Below are 16917 nucleotides of genomic sequence, written 5' to 3'. Positions count from 1 at the left end.
GGATCAGGCCCTGACTGAAAAATGTAAAGCAGGACTTGCAGCAGACCAGCACACTATTATTCCTCATGAGTATCCTAGATGTGTGTATTTACTTTGTGTTTGTGTCCAATACCCAATCCTTCCTTAGTCATATCCTTGTAGAAAAGCACTGATACATTTCAGAGGAAGCAGAAATGAATGTTTGCAGAGCAGTAGCAGATGAAGATGTTATTATACTCTAATAATAATACAAAGATGTCAATGCATTTGTAATAAAGCATTATTTAGTCAGGAATAGCAAAGGTTGCTATAAAAACACAGTAGCCAGCTTCTGGGGAAAGAATAGATTTCAATGTGTGCAATTCTTCCAGGTTAATTGAATCTCTGTAATGAAATTCCCCTCAGCCACATGAAATCCTTGGGTTTGTTCTTTGAATTTCATTATGACTTGCAGAGCCTTCTCTGCTCCCAAATCAAATGCAATAAACCCAGTGTAGTCTGGCTTTACTTCAGTGTGTTATAAACACTCACATTTAATCAAAGCTTAGTTACAGACACCTTGTCTGTCTGCAGTTGTGAAGGGGAATTAGCAGAGTCCACCTGACATCCCAAGTGTGCTTTGACTCTTAAGTACGTTTTAGCTGTTATCACAGTGTTCACTAAGCAATTGCTTTAGCATACAGACCTAGTTTTCAGAGAGGTGCACCCGATGTTTTGTTAGCAATAATGCCTGGTTAGAAGTAGATTTGTTTTAATTAATCTATTGTAATTCTAACTGCCTCCAGATAATTGGAAAAAGGTCTTTTTAAGCTTGCTGGCTTATTTATGGCACACTGCTGTACTCTGCCTGTCACTCACATTTCCGGAGTGAAAAAGTGAATAGCAGCCTCAAGTTCAGGATCTTTTGATCATTAAAAGAAATGGATGTGCTGTCCTCTATTGGTCATACTGGTTGTCACATGTAAAATTCAATTAACACAAAAAGGCAGCAAGAAGCTCTGTTAAAGTACAAGAAATGATGAAACTAAATTACATTTGCTTTGTCTTCTGCTTTCACCAGTAAGTCTGCAGTGTGTGAGGGATTTCTAAACAATGTCTACAAAATTATGCAATGATGGATACTAGAAGCTGGGTTAAGGAGAGGATTCATCTCACATAACTCCTTGCTACAGCTTCTGCCCAGGGATTGAGTCCCATTGGACACCAGCTGCTGTTTGAAGCACTTGCCATGCCTGGCATTCTGGCTGCTGTGGGTGCTGTAGCCTCCCTCCAGCTCCAACGTCACCCCTCTGGGTACGAGTTGCAGGGGGCTGCAGTGCTGCCAAGTATGGGGTGAGAGAGGAAGTTTCCAGCCTGAATTTCATATCACATGGTCTGGTTTGAGGACAGGGCTCTGTGTGCCAGTCCGGATAGCTTGTGCTCACATGCAGCGGCTCATGTCGTGTGATGCGATGGCAGCTATGCAGCTTCTGAGAGCATTCCAATTGTGGCAGCTCAGGCTTTGCTGGGTACATATAATGCCAGTTCCTGCTGTACTGCTCTTGGAGTCCCGCTGAGTTGTGATGTGTAGAAATGCTCCGCTCTGCTCAGTGGTGGGAAGCAGTAGTATGTCCACTCTGGGTCCTCATTTCAGTGTAGCAGCTGGGAAGGATCTGGTGGATTGTAGCAAGGACAGTTAGAAGTATAGAAAAACTGCCCTGGAAGGAGAGATTCTGAACTTTGGGGATTGTGTTGTCTACAAAGGAGAAAGATGAAGGCAAATATAGTAGTACTTGCAAAAATACTTAACAGCATGCAAATGAGTCTGTGTCATGGCAGTAAACCTGTGCACTATGCTAGTTCTACATCTTAACTACTGCTGGAGTTACCAATTTGTGGTCTGCACTAGTTTCTTTTATGCTGTGATTTCATAGATGGTTTTCTAATTACAAAATTGATTTCAGGTAAAAAGCCATAAGCTGTGTCTTAAAACATTACTAAGCAAAATTATTATCATGCTAATCATTTAGCAGTGTTGTTTAGTACAATGTAAGTTTTCTCTGCAAACTGGAAAAACAGGCTCTGTATTATCTAATATATCAGTATGTATCATAACATGGCCTCAAAATGTTGTTACATGGGTGAGATGCAGCTGTAGCTCTTGTGTGTACCTGGCTTAGTCTCGCATTATAAAAACACCCAAAGGATTTATGGAAGCATTACTCATCATGGGCAGGGGGGCTCTTCTCCAGGTTTATCCCCAAGATTACAGTAACAGAGAGCTGTATTTACCAGATACATGTTTTATCCTTGAGTTTGATTTTTATGTTTACTTTTGAAAATCCTCTTACAAATGCAGCTTCAGGGACATGGCTGTTTCTCACTGTCCTACATATCCAGGAGGAAAGATACCTAAGAAACCAATTTGCAATGTTTTGGGTTGTAGTTTTGTATGTACTCTGCATCACCATTCAAAAATCAGTAATTCACATTTTTCTTCTCTCCAGGGACATTGGGCAGTGTTGTCACACATTTAATATTGGAAATTTCAAGTTCAAAATTAGTTGGATGGTAAGCACTGTCATTTCCTCCCTCCTGACACTTCATCAAAGTTATTCCAGAGTTACTAAAGAGCAGTTCTAAACACTTGTGACTGTTTACTGACAGTAAACTAAGTGGAAAAAACCCAACCCAACCCAAACAATCTATATTTCAATCACAGACATTTAATACAGTCAGATCTTTATAGCACCAAATCTGTGCAAAGAAAAGCACATTATATAGAACAGTTACAGCCCTTCTTTGACTCCAAACACAATGTGAATGATTTTGACCTACCAACAGAATTTATGTATTCCATTGCAAAAGACTTTACAAAATCTAGTGTAAATATTCAAGGACAGTTATTTTTGTTCTTACAATTGTACAGTTTTTGAGTCTAGATAACCATGGTGCATACAGAGAGGAAGATTTTCCAGGAAGAAAACAAAACTGTGGAATAATCAAAAGACACTGAACTTTCAAATGGTAAGTAAATATCAAACGTGATTTCATAAATATTTACTCCAGTTTGTGGTGCTGTCAGTGACATCGTTAGGATGGCTTCAAGTGCTGTCAGCCCTTAACTGTGTGCAAGTCTGGTGGCTGGTCCCGTCAGCCCCCTCAGGTAGACTGGCTGGCTGCGGATGACCCGCTGGGCCAGCAGTATCTGCAGTACCCGGGTTCGCTTGTGCACGGCACGGGCGAGCACTGCATCTGCGCTTAACCCAACAGCTCCTGGCTCATTTTGAGCCACACAGCCAGTTTTTCTACTTAAAAAAATTGTAAAGGGAACACTAACAGAATGGCAAATAATCCTTCTCAGAGGTTAGTGATACAGACGAAGAAAGCTCATGTTTTACTGACCCCAAGACAGGACCCAATTAATAAATAAATGATTTAGTGGGGGGTGGAACAAGGAATATACCCAGGAATTCTTCAGGGTGGTCTCTGTAGCCACAGCCTGTGGAGAACGTCTCTTCAAATAAGAGTTTGAAGAGGCTCCACTTAACTTCTCACACAAACGAATCCCTGAATCCCTTTCACAATGGGCTTCGAGGCAGTCATGCCGGGAACGCGTTCGCCACGGTTTCACGAGCAGACATTTGTTCATTGCCATTTCCGACTACCGTCTAGTTTTGCTTCTTCAGGCTGAATTCGAGAGGTCTCGAGTACGGATCAAGCTCCATGAAAGGTGGGCTAAGGAAAAATACGTCTATCATTGCAAACGTGGAGAGAAGCTTCGGAAGCCGGTACAGGAGTGCAGGTGTGGCTGACGTGAAACGCATGGTCGCGCTCGCAGGTCGCTTTGTTGAGGCGGGCGACGGGCAAGGGCGGGGAGCAGCAGGAGCGCCTCGCGCCTGCACACTTGCGCGCTCAAGAATTGGAGGCGGGCTCTGCTGCTTCCCCCAGGCAGCCGGCCGATCTCTCGGGGCCGTGCGAGGCACCATCGTCTTGCCACCGTCGTAGAGCGGAAGTACGGGGCTGTCGCTGAGTCGCCTTCCCCTAAAAATGATTGGGGAAGCCACCGCCAGCACGGACCCAACAAGGCACGGACGGGGTTCGAACCCGTGATCTTCGGTTTACGAGACCGACGCCTTACCACTTGGCCACCGCGCCTGCGTTAAAGGGTTCTCCCGACGCCCTTCTATCGCTGGCGCCACTCCCGCACAGTGGCGGTACCACAGTGTGCTCCCGCCTATTTCTGCCCTCGCGGCCCGCCGCGCGCGCCCGCGTCGGCACCTGACGGCTTTTGGCCTTTCAGTGTGTCTGGGTGCGCGCGGCCGCTGCTTCCTCAGGAGCAGCGGAAGCGGCTATGGGTTTCCCTGAGCAAGTCTCCGGGACAGAGGCGGCGTTGGGGAACGGTGCTGGGCGAAGACTCCCCCCGTGGGAGCAGCCAGGAGCTGCCCTGCCGTTTGTGAAAGGGTTCCCGAGGCCAGCGCCCTCTTCCCGCCTCCTCCCGGCGGCGGGGCGCGGGCGGTCCCGCCTCTGAGGGAGCAGGAGGTGCGGCCTGGAGTTGTGTGGGCGCCCAGCAGGGCTTCTCCTTACCAAGAGATGGCACTCGTGCATTTAGAGCCAGAAGCAGAAATGCAAAACGGTAAATCTGTAATTGAACGCACTAAATGGGCGGTGCTTATTCCTGTATAAGCTTGGGAATGTGAAACACATTACATTACATATTCCTCTACATTCCTTCTCCTAGATATTCACAAGCGTGACTTGACAACGAAGCTTTGCATTTTTATTTCCTTTTCATTATTTATGAAACTTGCCACACTCTCGAGTTATTTTCCATCTTCCGGGATGAAAGGAGTTTTGTGTATTGACCTGTGGAGGCTACTGATCAGTCTGTTGGGGTTTTTCCTTTGGTTTGGTTTTGTGCAGAAGCAGCATGCTACAGAGGTACCTTTGTAAAGGCTGAATTCAGAGTTACTGATCTGGTCGTGCTATAATGGAATTGTTAAGAGAGTAGGGTTGGGGTTTGTTGGGTTTTCTTTGTATATTCTTTGAACCATCATCAGGAAAACTCGTGCCTGATGGCTTGACTGTCTTGATCACTGGCATCACTGCAGCACTTCTAAAGTGTGATGATGTGTAAGAGTGGAAACTGCCTCACTCAACTCTCATACCTGTAACTTGTATGATAAGAAGTGGCCTCACAGGGCCAGCTACCTTAGCTGACAAGACCTATCTCAGTGTTACAAAGCTGTCAGCTGGAAGCAGTTAGAGTTTAATAAACCTTCTTTCACTGATGTCTGTCAATTTCTGGATTACTACCTTTGCTTATTACAAAATATGCTTTTCCACCCCCCACCCCGGTGCCATTCTTGCCACTTGTAACTTGGCATCACAGATCCTCTGCAGCTCATGTCTGTGTGTGTTTTTCCAACTTGGTCTACTCTACTCTACTCTACTCTACTCTACTCTACTCTACTCTACTCTACTCTACTCTACTCTACTCTACTCTACTCTCAAGCTTTTGTATCTTTGTGAGCTGAGAAGTAATTTTGTGGTGTGAGAAAGCAGAAGGGATTACTTGAGTTGTGGAATTCAGATGAGTGTTAGCCTTTCAAATACACTACAGTTTTAATTAATGTAGTCAGCTGGCATCCAAAACAGTATTTAGGATCATAGGATCATTTTGGTTGAAAAAGACCTTTATGATCATTGAGTCCAATTGTTATCTACCTACCAAGTTTGGTGCTAAGCCATGTTCCTTAGCGCCACATCTAAGGGCCATCAACTTCTAATGCTCATGATCTCCCTTAACTGTGTGGAGAGACTGAAAGTTCAATTTGAAATCATAAAGATCTTCTGAGTATATTAAGAGGAAATACTTGATTTGGTTTAAAAAACACTGCCTACCATCAGTGTATCAGGAAAAAAATATGTTTATTTCTAAACAAAGTGCTGGTGAGCTCATTTATCAGCACAATAGATGTTTTAAAATTCAAATTTATGTTTTTAGTTATAAAGTGTAACTGCCTTTGGTACCTTTTGATATGTGAATGCTTTTGTTCTGAAGCGTTTCTTATGCTGGTCATTACCCTTGTCTCAGCTCATGCTGAATGCTCACATCATGTTCTTTTCTGATGGAAGCTTCTTTACAACACAAAATGAATTACCCAAAGGAAAATGTCAGAGGTGGTGTTGGAAGGAGGAAATAATCACCAGGGCTTTTTTCATTCTTCCCTAAGCCTTTCTTAAGAGATTGAGGTGTTTTTAGGAGAGTGCCTTGATGTCTATTTTAGTGGTTTGTAAACCAGGACTTTCTACAAATCTCCCTAACTCTTTTCAAGGGATGCAGAGGAGCAATTATATTTATGCAGAATTTGTGAAATTGTATAACTGAGTCTATAAAGACTTGCTGTGGGGTAAGTGGAATGCTCCTCAGTTATCAACTACTTTATCTTAGCCTGACCATTGCTTTGTCCTAGCATTATGAAGAAATGTTTCTGTTCACAGGTGAATTGAAGGGATTCCAGAATGATGCAGTGTTATGACAGAGTGGCCCCACAGTCCTCGTTCTCCAGAGAAGACTGGAAATTGACCTTCAGGTAATTTTTTTTATGTGAAGGGAAATAGTTCTTAGAGTTACTTTATAAATTTATGGATAAGCAACATTTGTATAATACATAAGAAGCTGCTAGGAGTATATAGTGATTCATACTGTATAAAGAGTCGTTCACCATTGGAATGGGCTGCCCAGGGAGGTGGTGGAGTCACCATCCCTGGATGTGTTCAAGAGGGGATTGGATATGTCACTTGGTGCCATGGTTTAGTCATGAGGTCTTGGGTGACAGGTTGGACTTGATGATCTTTGAGGTCTCTTCCAACCTTGGTAATACTGTGATACTGTGATGATGGCCATTTGTAGAACATGCTTTTATTGAAAAAATCTCAAGCTTCATCAGTCCTTCTTGTGTTAACATCATCATAATACTAATACGAGTGTTGTTTGGGAGGGAGGGGTTTATGGTTTTTGGTCTAAGTAAATCAATAAACCCCCAAATTGCCAGCTGGCACCAAAACAAGTGATTTATCTCTGATACAGTCCAACTATAAATTCTGTAATGCAGAAACACACAGGCAAAAAGTGATGCCCTTGTTCTGCAGTATTTGTGTTCGGCCTGCGGTATCTGACGATATGTTTGTGGCATATATAGCCTACACATTTTCAAAATTATTACAATTCATAAAACATATTTTATGAAATGTATAGGGCATATTAGTAACTTTTAATGTGTTCAGTGTTAGTGGTGCTACTTACTGCAGCATGGATATTGCACTATTGGGCTGAGTCCTGCTGTCGTCAGCCTAGAACAGGCTTTAATACGGAAATGGTGTGTGATCTATTATGGGAACTGCCTCAACAAAAGGAAGTGTAATAGTAAATATTTAAATGAAGCAGCCTCATCATGAAAAGAAGCTCGTGCACACTGAACAGTTTATAGCCCATTCTCCTGAAGTACTATATATTAATAGTATTGCTTTAAAATAAAATAAATCCAAACCTAATCTTTGAGAGTTCAGGAAATTTCTGAGAGATTTTGGCTCTTACTTGGAAGACAAACCATCATGGGAGGCTCTAGCCCTGGAAGCATTGATGGAGGTCAGGTTGATAGAGCCTTGAGCAACTTGGGCTAGTAGGAGGTGGCGCTCCCTGCCCATGGCAGAGGGGTCAGAACTAGTTGATCTTAACTGTCCCTTCCAACCCAAACTATGATTTCATTAGCATTAGTCTAGGGGCAGATTTCATTGCTGCTCCTTTGTGTGAGAAAAGTACTTAAAACACATGCTAAATATTTCTGACTTGTATGAGTTTAAAGTAGTAAACATGGACAAATGAACACAGTTTTCCTTTTTTATTTGAGACACTTAGCAAAAATGCTGAAATATCAAACATTTCCTCAGTAGCTACAATATTGCCACTATGTACAAAATATTTGATAAATGTAGTACACATATAAAAATACAGTATGCATTACATATATACAGTACAATGTGCAAAACATATGGCATTCAAACATATGGAATTGATTTTAGGGGTGCAAACAGCAAATACAAAGGCATCATGGTTTCTTATAGAAAGGCAATACATAAACTGACGCCCTGATTGCCATAATTTGCATTTAATAAAGTAGTGCTTAAATGAAGAGGGCCCTAGAGCCAGGTGTCTGTCTTCTTCTTTTCACAAAATGAGATGCTAAGACGTAATTATGACTACGAAAATCAGAAGAGAAACACCTACTAGGGGTAGCGTTATGTCTACTGCAAGCAGTACTGTGAAGAAAAATCCTACCTGGAAAAAAGCCTGTGCTATCACTTAATACAAATTTCTCAAACAACAAAACCAGATCTTTACTATTAAACATCAAAAACAGTTTTGAAAATATCTACATCCTTAGTTTAAAAAAAAAGTATGGACAATACTTTCGGGGATTTGATTTCCTATGCTTCAAAATACAAAGTGCCTCCTTTGGCAATATAAATGGCAATGCTTTGGTTCCTGTTTAAAACTTTATATAATTATAATTTATTTTAGGCTGTCTTTTGAATATCTGAGCTGTATTTATTTACTTATAAAAATAGGGTGATGATATAGTTACTAACCATTCCCTGCTTTTTAGTGAGAATTTGCTCTCATAGCTAGAATGGCTTTTTTGGCTAGATTTCTACAAATATATTTATACATTTTTAACTTAAAAAGTCTTTATATTCAGTACTGGACCCTACAGAGTGATGTAGGTATCTCTTTTTTTGCACTTTATATTCATTCGTAGCAGACTGGTATAAAAGGAATATTTAACATCACTTCAGGTTTTAATGGATGCTTGTTATTGGCCATGTGTATACTATATGCAACTCCATTCCATGAATCTCAAAAACCCATCTGTAGCATGGTCTAGAAGTCAACAAGAGGGGATTTAATAGACCACCATATAAAGAGTTGCAACAGAACATATACTAGAGATAAGTGGAAGAATTGTTTTCCAGTTTTAATAGAATTTGCTTGAAGTTTATAATACACTGAGGATGCCATCCAAATAACTGTTTACATCAGTGAGCTTTACTGTGTTTTGATTACATAATGCCCTTCCAGTTAAATGTAGTCTGTGATTGCATTTTCTCTGCCTTGAAAACAGTTCAGCAGCTTGTGCTTGGTTTCCAATTATCATGCCTGCACTTTTCAGGCATCTGAACGTTTGAGATTAAATAACATAGAATACTGACACTTCTATTTTGATCACCTGCTTCCTTGAACATAACTCCTGTTTGTGAATTTAGAAATACCTTGGAAAGAAATTTCAGTATTAAGTAGTGATGATTTCCAAAAGTCGTGACCTCAGCTTTTTAAAGGTCTGATTCTGCAAGCCCACAATGCTGGATTAGACTCTACATTTCCATAGAGAACAACTGACAAATTAATCTTTTTCTTGGAGAAAAGGCTGTATTTCTGACAATGATTTCTTAACTATTTGTAATATCAAACCAAATTTTGCCTATAAACTTACTTGCCTTAACCAATGCTGAATGGCACTGAAAGCGTGTAACAAATATCATTTCTGTATTAAACACAGGATGTGGCTCCCCTTGAATAACATTAAGCCTTGCAAAACATATATCTGAGCTCTGTGTCTAAAAGTGTAAACACAAACTTTCAGTTTTCACACTGATCAAATAGTATTCTTAATTACTTTGAAGGTTCTACTAACAACACATTTGATAAGATGTGTTCTCCTAGTATATTTCAGCCATAAATGGCAAATTTAGTGCCAATGCTTTCCTTTGCAACTGTTATCTTCATGAAAAGTATTCAGTTCTGTACAAACTGCACAGTCATGATTACATTTCTAAGATGTATTTGTGTTACAAAAAATGTCATGTAAAACATGCACACACAAAAGTCTAAGCAAATCTATTTCTGCCATAACAGGCATTTATAACTATGGCAAATATATCACATTTCAGAACAAAGTCTAAAGCAAACCATTATATCTAGGGTTTAATACACAATTCTGAAATGTACAAAAAAAGTAATCACACATTCCCTACACTAGAATATTTGTACTTCAGAAAACTAAACTGATCCCTTAATTTTTTTTTAAATAATATTATTTTCTATTTTTTACAAATAGACTTTTAGAGTAGAAAGCTATACTGTACTGATAACAACACATCTGAACTGTTTGGGTTTATTTCTGCACATAGATTCCTATGGATTGGTTAACATTCTACACTGCCAATAAAGATAGTTTCGTAGCAAGATGACTTTGCCAGTTTTAAGCTCTATATACATGCACATCAAAGATGACAGTACAGTTGCTTTAGGGTACTTTGTTTTCAAAATTCATTTACTTGCCTCCTATTTAATCAGCAGGCAGGGTCAAAAAGGGGTAACTAACCACACGTGGTATGATGTCTTGTGTATCACACATAATAATTTGACAGTAATGCACAACACTAAATATCATTCAAAATTGTTCCTATCAGACCTAGAGTCCTTAATTCTTATTCTCATAACAGCTGAGGGCACTTGGTATCTCAGAGTGTTCGCTCCCAAGATAATATGATGAAAAGGAATGCAAAAAGTGAAATGTATTTGTTTGGTGTTATTGAAAAGTTCTATACCATCAAAATTTAAGGCAGACAGTCCATGTGTAATATTGTACTCAAGTATTGTAGGCACAGCAATACGGAAATAAGTATTTCAATATGATTTTTTTGTTATGAAAATCCTCCAGGTTAATATAGATGCTATTCTGCACTTACTTTCAGATTGAAGTAAAATCCTGGTCTGTAAGATTACTGAAGGTATATAATGATTTAAAGTGCTGGTAACTGATATGATGCAAACACATGATTAGAGTTTAAATCCTGAATCAATTACATAATCCTCGTTTTTCATCCGAGGCCAATGAAATTCTGTAACATTACTAAACCACACTGCACTGTATCTGGGGGCATAAATTTGGAATTAATTCCACAACATTTACTGTGGAATTAATTCCACAACAACAATTCTGACAAAAGTTTGGTTGTTTGCTTTTTTTTTTAACATGATTTTGTTATATTTCCCTTTTTAAAAAAATGTGGTACAGGTTGCTAAATAGCTACCAGTTACTTTTAATTTTCATTATTACTTTGATACTCTTTGATACATTCTAAGAAGTAAGAAAGAGATTCAGGGCATTCTTAGTTCTTACAAATCTTGGAGGGTTGGGGGTGAGGAAGGAATTCTGCAAGGAGGTCAGTTTTCAGACTGGAAAACATATCACATTTCCATTGTTCAGGAGTGGGGACTGTTTCCTTTGATCTTAATACAGGAATTCTATAATAGGAAATAATTCCAATTTTATGTTTGATTATCAGTCTACATAATCTATATCAACATTTAACAGCTATTTCCTGAGAGACAACTACAGAATTTCAAAGTATTTTCTTTTGTTTTTCCAACTGGATGCATAATGGACTCTGACCAAAAACAACTAAGGGCTTTAACAAAAACAGATAATATTTTCAAGTGCTGTGTTGTGAGGTAAGAGCTTAATTTTTGCTGTTACCTGCTTCAGGTATGACATATGCCTTCTTATCACAGAACAGTACATCCTACAGTGCTATTTACAATTCTCACTGAGCTGCTTTTCTGTTTAGCTTCCCTGATGTTATGTAGTTGTAGACAAAGCTGTTCAATAGTGTTTATCAAGAAATGATGGTGTTACTGCCCCCTGCAACTCAGTTTGCTCCCACAAACACCTCCTATTGAGGGCACTGGGACTATTCTTGTAGAGATGTTTGCAGGATCATAGTGCACAACAGCATTATTTCAACTTTTTCACTTCCTCAAACTGTTCTAATATGCTGAGATACTTGATTCAATGACCCAACAAATACCCTCAAATACAAAGTAAATTAGGATATTTATTATTTTGCATTGTAGTAATCTCTTGTTTGAAGACCACTGTTCCCCTCTGTTCACAAAAATAAGCTATACAAAGTTAAAAGAGTATACAAATAACTGTCTGATATACACATTAAAACCCAGCTATTAAATCCAGAGCATTGCTATAGAAAATTCAGTGTTCTCAATATTACCTGGCATAGCTACAGTGGATTCCTTGCAGTTACACTTAATATCCCTTTGGATGCAGTTATATTCTTCCCTCATGATTAAAGAGTGGGGGAAGAGTTTTAAAACCCACAAAACCAAAATATAAAAACAACTTGAACAAATTAAGAGACTAGATATATGAAATTTCACTGAACCAGCCAGTGTTTCTACTTGCCTTTGCTCTCACAATTCATTTTGAACCTGGCTCAGGCTATCCACAGGAACAATGAAGTGCAGTGATACCTCCCCCTCCCCCAAACATTTGTTCATTATGTCAATACAGACAGTTGAAATCTTACTTTTTCTTCTCTAAGTTTAGCCATGTTGTGCTGCTCATTTTAGCATTTCAAAGTCAGAGACAGAACTTCTTTCTTAAACATTTGTGATGCATTTACCTTAGGGTACTTTTAATCAGTGAGTACAATCATGCTTTCTTGACTTGTGATGTACAGCTTTCAGAGGGCCCTGATCTGCATTACTGATAGGAGCATAAAGTAATTCACTGTTGTAAACTTGAAAATCAATAAGGAATTAGCTTCAAGCATCTGTTCTTCCATACATCACTGTCTTAATTTATTTGAACTGCAATCAGAATGGTATAATAATGGACCTCTGTTGTACACAGTCTTGCAAGTTGTGTTCTCATTGGCTATAGCTTAATCCCAGTGCAACTGTAGGTCTTGTGGATCTAAAAAGTCAGTAGAAAACACACTGGGGGCAGTAGAACTGAGTGGAGTGAGTCCAGATGAGGAGCTGGGCATTGTAATGTCTAGCCATTCCATATTGTCCAAATTTGTATCAGGAAGGTCAAGAGACAGACAGGAATTATTAGTGGTAAACTGTGGGTCAGATGTTTCCATGGGTGAATGAGAGTGATCTAAAATGCCGGAGTGATTAAGCAGATCATTCTGCAGGTCTTCAATTAAAGAAAATGACTCTCTGTCCTCAGTACTGCTTGTTAGTTGAGGAATTTCATTACCTGATGGTAAAGTTCCATCCAAGAGGGCTTCAAGTTGGTTTTCCAAACTTATAGACAAGCTGGTTGTTGGTTCCAAGGACACAGGAGGAGGGGCCATCTGGATTTGTGGTGGTGGGCGGGATATCACTGTATTCACTGGCATTGTAGTGATGTTGGCTGTTACTGGTCTCATTTTAGAAATGGGAGATGGTTCCTCCTTTATTGGAAGGGAAATCTCTGAAATAAAAAAAATACACCACTGTTGGATTCAGGAAAGAGAACAACATCTACCCTCAGGCTTACAACTTCCACCCCTTCTTGGCCTGCTTTGGGATAAATCCATAATGAAGTCAATAGAGTAACTTTGTTGCTCTGGTAATGCTAACATTATACACATGGGACTATGTCAGGTACTCTATGAACAGCACAAGATTTTAAAACAAGTTCCAAAGTTCTGCTTTCAGCGATACTTCAGCCAATTACAATACTTATACTGGTGAAAAAAGAACAAATTTCTATGTGTTTGCTTTACCTCCTTCATGTTTATAGTGCTTCTGACTAATGAGAATAATTACGAAAGCAGCACATTTCCTCATTTATAGAAGAGTACCTGATTCAATTCTCAGTTCCATCCCTGTTCAGTGCTCTGTCCACCTTGGTGAATTAGAGTATAAGAGATCAACTGATGTGATTAGGATGCATTTATTCCTGATTCTAGAATCAAGAACTACTCTTCTGTCAAGAAGTTCCATGTAAGATAGTGGCAGTAACAATAAAAGGAAATAAAGCAAAGTAATTTCCAGTTAATTCTTATATACAAATGGAGTGGGAAAAAAAAAAAAAAGACAGACCAGAATATGCAAATAAATCCTTCGGCACAGATGATGTTTCACCCAGCAAAAATACACCTAACAATGTACTTTGCACCTGTTTTATGAGCAAAAACCACATACTTAAAACCTTAAAATGATTGCCTGATAAAGGCAAAGCATTACTAAGCAGACCTTCTCATTCTTCAAGTACATTAATAAACAAAACATTTTTCATTGTAGAACTCACTCACATAAGTGCAAGAGCCCTGATTGCTTTACTTTGTTCTTGATGAAGATGATCATGGAACATTTGCATTTTTTATTGCAACTTTGCAAATACAGAGCAGTTGTTACTTTTAAGTTCAAACAGGTTTAGTAACATACGACTCAAAGAAAATATTTAAGTAAGCACACCTGTGTTTCCTGCATCCTCTGTTTCAGAGGTAGAACTTGAACTTTGAACTACCCATGTGATATTTTAACAGAAGCACTGAAAGCATTTTTTAATTTAGCTTGAATTATTCACTGCACAAGTCACATTCCAGTCTGTCACCGTATACTGCATTTTCTTCAGCTGACTTTGCAATTTGCTTTGAAAAAGTGAAAATACTTTGTTTAGAATATAGCTAAAAACTTCTAAGAGCCTCCAATCAGTCACTTCTCTTCTGGCATTCACTGCTGTCAAGATCCTTATATGACAGTAGTACAAAACATTAAGTTAATTGAATTGCTTGGCACCAGAACATTTCCCAGTAGTCTAATGGCTTCTTATTATGCAAAGCCTAATTATGCCTGAAAGCCTCCTCCTTTTACTGCAAAGCTACTCTATGTATTACTTCAGTTATTTCAGTTCCTTTCTGATAGCTCCCTTATTTTAACTGACATGGGAAGTTGTTACTCATTGCATTTATGTAGTTCACATATACTTCTTCCAGTAATGTATCTTTGAGGTTTATAGAGTTGACAATACATGGTTATATTTTATGAAATTTTGGTAGCCACATGTGTTAACTCTTTATTCTATTTAATGTTAATTTCAATATACATTGTATAGACCTGCTCAACTTTTCCAATTTTGATAAAGTATGTCTGTGCTAACTTAGGATGTTACTTTAATCACTTGAATGTTGTGTGGATTATTGCAAGGGTCCGGCCTGGGCTTTACAAGCCAAGTTTCACAGCATGTTTACATGTATGTGTTGTAGTAACGGGCTGCATAACTTCTAATTCCTCTCCCTGAAAGAATAATTTCATTCCTTTGATTATAGCACTGAGGTTTTATTATGTGATTTCAAATACCTACATCACACATATATCAATTAGTTTACCTCCACTCTTGATGAGAATATCAAAAAGATCATCCATCTGCTGACTGTGTGCACTGGACATCTGTAATGCATGAAAAAAGGGTTATTCTTGTTCATGTGGTATTTTTTTCTGAGCTGCTTGACCCTAGTTTCTCTCAGTAATACATGAGCACTAACTTATAACCAAGACGTAAAATTCTTCATTTGAAACTGCCAATCTAGAAAACAGAAGTAGTTTGGGCAGACACTTGTAATCCCTGTGGTTGGTTTCAGTACAAAGAAACAGGGGAAAAATCTGAAAAACACAACAAAGATTTCCTGAAGAGAAAGGCATAAAAATAAGGTAAGGAGTAGTATCTGGATTAGCTACAAGACTTTGTATTTTGGGGGGTGCACCGTAAACTCCGTTCTCTCAGAGATACCTGTGAATGGCCATTGGGTAAAAGGCATTTTGTTGTTTTGGTGGGGTTTTTTGTTCTTTTTTTTTTTTCTCCCCCCACCCCCCTTCAAATTTGTAGACTTGTGTTCTTTTCTTTTTTAAAGGGGGAAAAGCTTTCATCATCTGTCTGTTGTAAACAGCCATCTCCTGACCTTAAGCAAAAAGTAACACCCCCCCAAACACATTCTTTCAAAAATGGCATAGGAAAAATAAAGACTTTTATAATGCTCTCAAAACTAGAACAGTGGTTTAGAACACTGGTTATGCTCTAGAGATTAGAAGTAATTTGTCATCAGGAGATCTAGCTCCTGAAACGAGGTCAGTGGGGAAGCATTTTGCTAATGGTAGATACAGTCACAGAAGAAGACCTGTGTACCATCACTGGGAGGATCTCACAGAGGCCAAGAACATACAAAAGGGCATTAGATACCCATGCTTCTGTATGAGTGCCTGCCACCACAAAATCAGTAATCAGTACTAGGTTTCTACAAGGTTTCATCTTCTCAGATATTTTGGAGGTTCATGAAGTTAGGGATGCCCATTAGTTTTGTTTGCAACTTCCTTCCATCATGAATGGTACTGTAAAATGATAAAGCACTCTGTGGGATCAAGCTTACTAAATCCAGACTCTTCAAGCAAGCACCTATGTTCATGTATATATATATATATGTGTGTTTGCTAAATGTGTGTAAGTAGACTCACACGTTCTCCTCAAGTTAATAATTTTGGAAAATACTTGTATTATTTTCTCTTTTTGTCTGAAGTTTGGGTATGACCTCTCCTTGAAATAAGTCAGTTGAAGGCTAATTATTGTTCAACAGCTATAACAGCATTACCTCAATTACATATACCACTAATTGGGTACTATGTGACTTATTTGCATGTCTGTTACTTTAATAAACAGAATCATAAAACAGGAGTCCTGTAGTTAAACACAATTATGAAAATATTAACAGGGTATATTAGAAAATCTTGGTGCCAAACGAAAAACTAGAATAAAAACTGGCTTTGATAATTCTTAAAAAAAAATTAAAAAGTTTTTAATAAACCATGGAAAATAACTACCTCTCGGTGTGATGTCTGAATATTGCGAGTCTGCTTTATGGCCTCTTCATAACGAGGAGGATCTTTTGTCTTGGATACTGTGTTGTTGAAGAGGGACTGCTGAACGATATAAGGCTGGGCTTCAGATGGAGAGCCAGGCTGCATGAATAACAAAATAGAGACTAAACAACACGTGTATCAAGTTCTAAAGACAGTCCTACTTTGTTGTACCAATCTACATATTTACA

At 38.9% G+C, this 16917-nt stretch overlaps 1 protein-coding gene and 1 non-coding gene across 10 annotated transcripts in view; both read right to left on the bottom strand.

Annotated features, from left to right (window-relative positions):
• Positions 1–4044: 4044 nt before the first annotated feature.
• Positions 4045–4116, bottom strand: TRNAT-CGU (transfer RNA threonine (anticodon CGU)). Its single transcript has one exon. It is a non-coding gene; the product is annotated as a tRNA-Thr (tRNA).
• A 3731-nt stretch (positions 4117–7847) lies between these two features.
• MRTFB (myocardin related transcription factor B) overlaps positions 7848–16917 on the bottom strand; it is a 72693-nt gene continuing 63623 nt past the window's right edge. For all 9 annotated transcript variants that reach the window (XM_068147089.1, XM_068147087.1, XM_068147088.1 and 6 more), the window contains 3 exons: positions 16691–16828; positions 15208–15268; positions 7848–13304 (listed from right to left, as the gene is read on the bottom strand). In XM_068147089.1, the coding sequence (XP_068003190.1) occupies positions 12766–13304; positions 15208–15268; positions 16691–16828 (738 nt within the window). In that variant the 3' untranslated portion in view covers positions 7848–12765. The remainder of the gene's footprint in view (positions 13305–15207; positions 15269–16690; positions 16829–16917) is intronic.

This window comes from Melanerpes formicivorus, unplaced genomic scaffold (genome assembly GCF_026170545.1).
Source record: "Melanerpes formicivorus ecotype bairdi unplaced genomic scaffold, bMelFor1.0.p_v2 SCAF_14, whole genome shotgun sequence".
Lineage (NCBI taxonomy): Eukaryota > Metazoa > Chordata > Aves > Piciformes > Picidae > Melanerpes > Melanerpes formicivorus.
Note: the sequence above shows the minus strand (reverse complement) of the source record. Positions and strands in the feature narration are given on the sequence as shown.